Below are 9,397 nucleotides of genomic sequence, written 5' to 3'. Positions count from 1 at the left end.
CTGAATGATATTCGTTTATAATAGTAAAATGATTTCCCGAAACGTTTTTCAATCCACTGCTAGACATATTTTTTTGCCCAGTAGATGATGACGAACGCTGAAAGTTTTTTTTTAATAATATTATTCAAATAAGACACGAGTACGTACACAAAACCTTTAGGAATGGATACAAAACACTATGCCTATTACAATAGCTACAGTTTCGTTATCGTATATAGTAACGTGTTCGTCAACGGCGTTGTCATTGAATTTCTGCAACTTTGATACGTCATAGGTTAATTTATGGTCGTGCAAAATAATGACTTTGTTTACTGTTGTTGTGACAGTAGAGTTTTAATTGGGGTAACTTCGTGCATATAATAATATTAAATTTACTAACACATAAATATGGTAACCGTGGTTTATTTGTAATTTGTAGCTAAACGCCGAACACATGCGTCTGTACAAAAATAATAACAGTCTGTATCGAATATGAAACATGTAATCTGATCGATTCGACGAAGACGATACATTATAATTGTATTCGACTGTACCTCCATGCGTGTATAACAATAAGTCATATTATACGTTTAGACAATTATACCCCATATACGCAGTTCTCGCCGCGGAAATATCGGTATATATTAAACTAAAACGGTTTAACAATAATAACAAATAACATAACAAATCGCAACTGTGATACTAATGCTAATGCTGGTAAATAGTCGTCCGGCGTTGAGTCGGAACTCGGCCCCGAATTCTCCCCGCAGTCATCGTGTCTCTTCTAATGGTAGTGTTCGTTCAGGTCGCTGCTGCCGCGGTACCAGCTGGGGAAGTACGACGATGCGGCCGTATACCGGTGCGAGTCTACTAGCGAGGGCTGCGGCGAGTGTCTCTTTTGGTATTTGCCGGAGATCCGCACGTTTTCGGGAATTTCGAACGGATACGGCTCCTCGAAACGGTATTCTCGTAACGGTTGCTTTTGTACGGTTATCGGTGCTTCGTCTGCGGAATCGGCCGCGTGATCTTCTCGGTAGTCCCCGTCGTCTCGTTCGCGCGAACGGTTGTCTTCGTCGTCGTCGTACTGCACCGGTGCGTTGCCGTCGTCGCGAGGCCTTTCGTCGAGCCCGTCCTCCTGTGGCAGTCGCGGCGGCTCCAGCTCTGAGCCCGGCACCTGTTGCTGTCGTTCCTCAGACGAACTCCTGTGGTGCTGGCGTTCCGTCGACGCTGCGGGCGCGACGTCCGGCTGACGGTGCACCACCGGGTCGTGTTCGGACGAAAGGTGTTGGATGCCGGTCAGATAAGCGGACGTGTCGGCCGTCGCCGGTGACGAATACTTGCGGGAGAAGTGTTCGGCCGGTTGTTCGGCGCCCTGGTCCTCGGCAAGATACCCGAACGGACTGTTGCCGCCCAAATGGTTCGCCTGATAACGTTCGGGACTTCCGCCGCCCGCGCTCAGCTGATTCGCGTGATAACGTTCGGGGCTACCGCCACCGCTGCCGCCGCCGCTCAGCGGATTGGCGTGATAATGTCCGGGCGCTCCGAACTTGGGCAACTGATCGAAATGGCCGTTGGGTCTGCCGCCGCCGACGTGGTGTTCGGCCGACTGTTCCGCGCCCACCGGCGACAGCCGCTGTTTCTTGTAGCCACTGACCGATTTCGGACGGCTGTCGAACTGAAGGGGCTTCTTGTATTGGCCCGGTTGGCCGCCTTGTTTTTCCGTCCGCGGTTTCTTGTAGAACTTTTGCAACGGCTGCTTCGATCGGCCACTCGCTCCGCCACCTCTACCTCCGATATGCGCCGATTGTTTTCCCGACGCGTCCTCTAAATGAAAGTCGAAGCCACCGCCGCCGCCGCCGCCTCCGCCGCCTCCCCCAAATCCACCACCACTACCCCCGAATCCACCCCCATCCCCGCCACCTCCGTCGCTACTCTCTCCGTGTCCTTCGTACATGTACTTGACGTGAGCGTTGAATCCGTTGTGCTTGTCGGCCGTGTACTCGACCACTCGCATGTGCCCGTCCGGTTGAAGAAACGAGTACGATCCGTGCACAGTGTCCCCGTCCCGGTGTTCCCAGTGGCTCTTGACATCCTTGGTTTTGGGATCGTGCACCCAATACCCGTACTTGTACAACGGTTTCACCTGCGAACCGATCGAAAGTTCGAATTTAAAACTTATTCACAGTGTTATTGGTCACTGACTGTCGGATTAAATGAAGTAACGACATCAGTTTAAATAGAATTTAAAATGGTAAATTTATGTTAAAAATAAATTACGGTGTTATTGATTTATTATTGTCAGATGAAAAAAATAAAAAGTGTGAGCAGAAAATAATTTTTAAGACTTAATTTAAAATCAAGAATAATGTTGACACCCACGCATATTGCGTACCCTGAATTTGATTTCTGTTTTGGTTTGTCAATTTGATATTACATTTTTCTCCTTTCAAAATCATGATTTAAACTCATTTTATTTTCATATAATATTCAATATTGAATCGATTATTCACATCACAAAAAGCAGTAAAGCTGTTATTGCAACCACCAGTTACCACTACTATTAATAATATATTAAGTTCGTTTTTCATATACTTACGTGATGATCTTCATGATGTTCTTCGTTATGACCACGTCCGTCCCCTATCTGCTCACCGAAATATTGACACCACACAACTCTATGCGCCCATGTCACAAAAATTAATATTCTGAACGCCTAAAACGGATTTCTCATATCATTATTGCAGTTGGGGACTACAGTTTACAATATAATACACTTTTTCTGCTACAGAATAAAAATTGCATGCAGTGAATAATCGCATAAATATTTTTGTTGTTTATATTTACTTTGGTTTTGGTCATCAATTGTAATTAAACCATGGCATGAAAATAAATAATTATAATCATATTTAAATGTTAGTATTTTATTGGAGACAAGTGTGTTATGTTAATAATGTTAAATAAGATTATATTGATATATGCTAAATGTATATCTATATCTGTTTTGCTTGGATTCTCAATAATTACATACGATAGTTCATGAATAACAATAAATTATTTATGGATGTAATAAGTTGAAATTTGATACGTTTGAAAAAATAAATCGATTTTTTTTCTTTTGTGAAATACGAAAAATGACACATTTTTACTCCCACGAACACAACGCACTGTTTCTATTTAACTACACATAAATCCGTGAATTTATTTCACGTTCATTTTTTTTTTTATTAATATACGCATATATTATTACATGTGGAATTTTATTTGCAAAATACACAATTTCTACACAACGGAGATCGGTAATCTATTATTTACTTTGAACATGAAGCATTTGCTCCACCCGTTTTGTCTTTTTACAATAACACTGCTAAACACGCTATAATATGTGAACAAAAAAAACACCTGAATCTTAATTCACGTTCAAATTCAAGACCAATATACAATGCACCAATATTTGTTTATCTAAGTCTCTATTATTACGAATTATTTTGACGTTTTTCTTACGGTGTCTTTCTCGTTGACTCAATGTTTTAAATATCATTAGTGGCTTATTACGATCGAATACTAGGTACCTATGACACATCGATAGTTAGCAAAAATAAAAATTAACGAATATTCCACTTTTCTCAAAAATTAAATAGAACCAGAGTTCTATCATATACGTATAATATTATGACAACATTTTTAATTTAGCTGATTTTCTGTAAGCTTACATAAAAATCTAATCGTGTCAATAAACATTTCCTGCCGAGAAGGTTTGCATAAAGACGTTTACATAATTTAACGTGTAGGAGAAAAAGAACTTCAATAATCTTAATTATTAAACAAACGTTTGAATGGCATTATAGATTTAAGTACATAGAAACTATATTGATTGGTACACACAATAATGTATTCTATATTAAAAATTAAAATATTCTTATTTTGTAACCAATAAAGTCATATTATAATTTAAATTTAGTATTAACGTTGAATGTTAAATTCGAAATCGTCAACCCACATAATGTATCATATTTTTTTCTTAAACACGTAAAAGGAATTTGATTATTTTAAAAATATCCAAACATAACATTTTAGTCAATTAAGTTTAGATTAAATATATTGTAATCAAACCAATTAAATGTATATTTACTTATAACCAATGCTGCGCATTAAGTGCATTTACATGTTTTTTTCACTATACTGTATAATAAAACGGATTCGACCAAAATTTGTTTTGAATTATTTGTAGTTCAAATACAAAATCTTATTTTGTATATTTTTACATATTTCATGGGTCAGGGCATATAAATCCATGTTTTAATGATTTTTTTGTATAAATGCTTTTTTTTTATACCGTTTTATTTTTATTTTTAGTCAGTTATTTAATGTGTATTATTGACTATTGAACTATTGAAGTCGATATTAAATTAATATACTAATATTAACTCGTACATAACAGATGACAAAAATCGTTAGACAATCGTTTTTATTTTGGTGCGATTCATTGACCAACGTGCGTCGTGCCTCTGTTCGAGTATTATTCTTATTCGCTTTGATTTCTTTGTTTAATTGTAAAATTAATAAGAATAAAAGTGAAATTCAGAAATTCAAATTTTTAATGCTTAAAATTAAAAAAAAATTTTAAACATATTAGTATCTGCAATGATAATATTTTATTACGGTTGTTGTTAGAAACTAAATATCCGTGCCCCTTATTCAGTACTCACAAGTCACAATGCATGTGTGTACACTGTACAATATTATTTTTAAATTATAAATTTGATACGATATAATGATTTTTTGCCCTATATATATCATGGTTATGGTAGATATTGCAAGTTGTGGGTAAGAGTAATATTAATATAATTTCTAACTTTAATAGAATCACTAGCTGTCATATCATATTATTGTTCGAGTATTGACATTCAAAAGTAGGCAAGAAAAACAATATATTATACGAGTATATATATATTTTTATATAATAAGTATTTTTTACATAGAAATTTCAGTGTAAGTATGAGTATATTAAAGATATTTTTATTTTATCGGTCAAAACAAATTGCCATTATACCCTAGTAAGTAAATATTTATTGAGTACAATACTTATAGACACACATTTATGGCAATTTTGGAGTGTGGATATGTCGTGCATTTATTCCAAGTAAACAGCTCGTCCAAGTAGTATATTATTTAGGTTGAGGTTAATTATTCAAATCTTACGTTACTCAACAGTGAACAACACTCGAGTAATAGATGTAAATCAATTTTCAATTTTATTTTAGTGTTGACTTTCTGATGAAGGAATCTAAATATTATGATACGTTATCTCACATAATATGTTAATTAAAGTTTATTTTAAATGAATAAAATAATAAATAATTCTTAAATAGTTTGTATATTTTCAAACAATAAATTCTACTATAGCGAATAATTTATTTGATTGGTTGACTTCGGTTTAAATAATTTAGAAAAAAAAACAAGATTTTTTATAATTTCAAAACCATTCTACCGTTATAAAGTCAGACTGAAAAGATGGAAATGAATTTTTTCATATTTTATAATTATTTATATAATACCAACTAAAAAGTAAGTTTTTAATTTTAATAGATTTGATATATCTTAATATAAATTCATATTCAAAATAAGTCCTTGTTTAAAACTTTATCCCCAATATTGTCAGTCAGGAAGTTTGTACAAAACTAAATATAATCTACAGCAATTACCAACGTGTTTATTTTAATTTTATTTATTTTTTCAAAACGTATTCATAAATAAAATAAAATTTACTAAAATTGTTAAAATTAAATGGGTTGGAAGTATCAGAAGATCTGAAAACAAATTAGGTCACTCTCTAACGAAACATAGTTGACAGTTTTAGATAGGAAAATTTTTCAATAACAATATTATCCATTGCTTTAGTTATTGTATAGTGAACGTAATCTACGTAAGAGGAGAAAATCGACTAGAGAGAAACATAATACAAAAGTGTAATTTTTACTTGCACCTCTACATGCCATTATATGTGATGAGAAAAAATATGAATTTAGATTACATTTTCAAACAATTTAGTATGATTATACCGTAGGTATACATTTTTAAGACAAAACTTATAGTAGGTAGTTAATCTGAATGAATTATGTCTGAAACTACCTATCTGTATACCATACAGGATCTTAGAATTTTAAATTATGTTAATAGTAATTCTAATTACCTGCCATAATTCGTAAAAAATTGAAATTATATGAAAAAGTTCTATTTAAGATGTATAGTGTTCTCTGTGCTAAATATTAGATACCTACCAATATTTTTTTTAAAAAATTCAGATTAAACATTAAACTACAATAATTTTAACATGTTATCTGGTATATTGATATTTTAATCTATAATCTGTCAAGCTTTAGAATACAAAGGGCCCTTTTAAGTAATTATATAAAGCTAAACTATTCCATTTTAAAAAAATGTACAGGAAATATAATTTTATTTGGAAAAAATTATTTTATTGAAAGGTTTAATCATTCTAAATGAATCTTATAAAAGGTCTCGATAATTGGTACCAAAAGTATATTTAATATATTCTATATTATTAAAAATAAATATTTTATTTAGATAGTATATAATATAATATTATTATGTATAAATATTAAATATTTTATTAATAAACATACAAAAAATCACTCTGAAATATTTCCTCAGTATAATGTAATACGATATGACCTTGTAATAATATACTAAAACAACAGTAGTTGTAAAATATCTCCAATTTCATTCACGTCATTTGCTACGTATCGAAATAATGTATATATTATATATAATACAACTACTTACCTATATCTTATATAAACTAAAATGATTATCTTACATGCGAATTTACGATTTTCCCAGCAATGGGGGTACTTGAATTTATAATGAAAAACACGATACATATTACGAACACTTAACTGTTATCTGATGTTAAAGACATATACGTTTCAAAGTGATGTATTTTTCGCTAAGTTTATCTTAATTGTGGCATAAAATCATATTATATTATTATGTACCACGTACTAGGTATCCACGTTTCACAAATCGTTCGTAAAAATATTCAAAACATTCGCTGAGAAATGATTTTCGTGGAAAAAGTCCGATATCTTAGAAGATAGCGAGTTATAACTCGCAGTAGCTGCAGTCGATATTCAAAAGAGATTATAATATTATATTATTGTTATGTACGCATATAATATTATAATATTATGTATTATAAATATGCAGGAACTTACTCGGTTTGGTAGTGCGGAGTTCATGTTTTGCAAGCAGATCGGCTAATGTTTTTTTCTCAGAATTCCTTAATATTTTAATATTACAGCGTATCTCTAGAAGTTCTGTCTGTGACGACGACGGTATTAGAGTTGAAAACGGCCCACCGTTCGAATTTTTGTAGACGTCGACTGAACTGTCCGGAGGAACTGACAGTAATAATATTTAGAACATGGACCACAACGATAATATAGGTATTATAGGTACTACTAATAACAAAAATAAAAAGTATAATAATAGTAACGATAATGATAATGATAATGCAGCAGCTCTGTACTTTATCTAATAAACAACTACGATTTCCCGGTATGATGGTGGCGTGGTCTATGACGGACACTGGCTCGAGACCGTTAATTATGTATCGCCTTAGTTTCCCTCCATTTTTCACTGTTAGCACCGTTTTTCTCTGCCACCAGATCCGAGTCATGACATAATAACCGAAAGGATAACAAAAAAAAAAAAAACAGCAGTAGGATTTATAGGTAGAGGGAGTTGTACGCCGCGTGTGTGTGTGATATTATATTATTATTATCCTGCAGTTACGTCTTCTGACATTGTTATAAATACCCTAGATTTCCACTTACTATAATATGCCTAATATATAATAATATATATATTACATACATATTTTATTTTACCGACGTGTGCGCTGTCGGTTGGTCTACAATGGATGTAGGAATATCATAACATTCATAACATAACATAATATAATATAATATAGGTAGTACATATCATATATAGTTACGGTGTTTACTAGGTGTACCTATACTAGATGTGCCTATATAATATTATTATTTTATTAATGAAATCGATTTTCCGGAACGGTACAACAATAATATAATAATATATGTATCTATAAATATATGATCTATCTACGTATGTGCGAACGTCATGTTATACTGCTGTTCGGTAGTGTAGTTGTGTACGTGTTTTCTGCACGCATTGCTGCATTACTATAATATGAACTAATAATGATGATGACAATTAGATATTACCATTGATATGCGATAGCGCAGTAGAATAACAGATAGATTTAATACGTTTAATGAATTTAATAATAAAAAAAAAAACCTTTAATATTATTTACTTGATGACAAGTAATGATGTACATTAAAATTTAAGCGTCCTAGCTGGGCTGCTGCAGTAGCTCCTCGATATTACGGTACCACGTTAAATTGATATAAATAGTATTTAACACACGCCGCTACTTAATTAATTAACAAACAACATCAAATTGCGGATAGTCAAATACCGTATGCATTGCTGCAGGAACTATAATTTGATTACAATATAATGTCTTAATATGGTTAAAATATATGATTTATGAGCTAAAAATATTTAATAAGTAGGTACCCACATTACCTATATTTAATTTTCAAAAATGAATTTCTCAAGTTTCACAGTACGGCTACTATTTTACAATGCATTTACTTAAAATAATCTTACTTTTTAATGTTTATGGAAAGGTACGAGTTTTACTATAAAAAATTAAAAGCGAAATGGTTGATGAAAAAATATATTAAATTTTGTAAAGAGACAACATAAAGGAAAATAAAACAACACTTTATGACAAAAAAAAAAAAACTCGGATAAAGAAAAGCATCAACTGTATCTGTATTCATTATACACTTGATTGCTAAGATGACAGCAAACTGGCTGATTGTGGAAGCAGAGGTGGATTCCATCAAAACAAAATAACTAAGAGAGATTGTTTTTGTTTGAACTAATAAAAGATGGATAACAAAAAATAACATTCAATATATAGAAATAAATAAAAGGCATTTGAGAGAATATTAAGTAGTTACTACATTTTATACTCTTAAAAATTATAAAAATAATTGTTAAAAAAACGTCAATTTGTCTTAGTATTTGATATGTTACATGCATATTATTATGTATACATAATAGATATACCTATTACCTATATGTATTTATATATGTCATGTTGTGTGTTATATATTATACAAATATATTGTACTGTTTTGATTGTTATAATTTCGAAATGTCAGCGTAGAAACAAAAGAACAACAGCGTAACCAGTTGCTCAACAATTCAATTTAATTCACGATTAGTTCAAAATCAAATCATTGAACGAATTGTTTGTTTTACAAACTTCAATACATATTATTGTGTGTAGGTTGGATAA

At 32.3% G+C, this 9,397-nt stretch overlaps 1 protein-coding gene across 2 annotated transcripts; it reads right to left on the bottom strand.

Annotated features, from left to right (window-relative positions):
* Positions 1–386: 386 nt before the first annotated feature.
* Positions 387–7,598, bottom strand: LOC132930432 (AT-rich interactive domain-containing protein 1B-like). Of its 2 annotated transcripts, XM_060996308.1 has the most exons (4): positions 7,369–7,598; positions 7,215–7,316; positions 2,576–2,692; positions 387–2,122 (listed from the first exon to the last, which is right to left on the bottom strand). In XM_060996308.1, the coding sequence occupies exons 2-4, from the start codon at positions 7,236–7,238 to the stop codon at positions 764–766; spliced, it is 1,500 nt and encodes a 499-aa protein (XP_060852291.1). In that variant the 5' UTR covers positions 7,239–7,316; positions 7,369–7,598; the 3' UTR covers positions 387–763. The 2 variants fall into 2 exon arrangements, with proteins under 2 accessions (XP_060852291.1, XP_060852290.1); XM_060996307.1 differs by having other exon boundaries at positions 7,215–7,598.
* Between the last annotated feature and the right edge of the window lie 1,799 nt (positions 7,599–9,397).

Source organism: Rhopalosiphum padi, chromosome 4, assembly GCF_020882245.1.
Source record: "Rhopalosiphum padi isolate XX-2018 chromosome 4, ASM2088224v1, whole genome shotgun sequence".
Taxonomy (NCBI): Eukaryota; Metazoa; Arthropoda; class Insecta; order Hemiptera; family Aphididae; genus Rhopalosiphum; species Rhopalosiphum padi.
The sequence above is the reverse complement of the archived record's forward strand: the minus strand, read 5'-3'. Positions and strand labels throughout refer to the sequence as shown.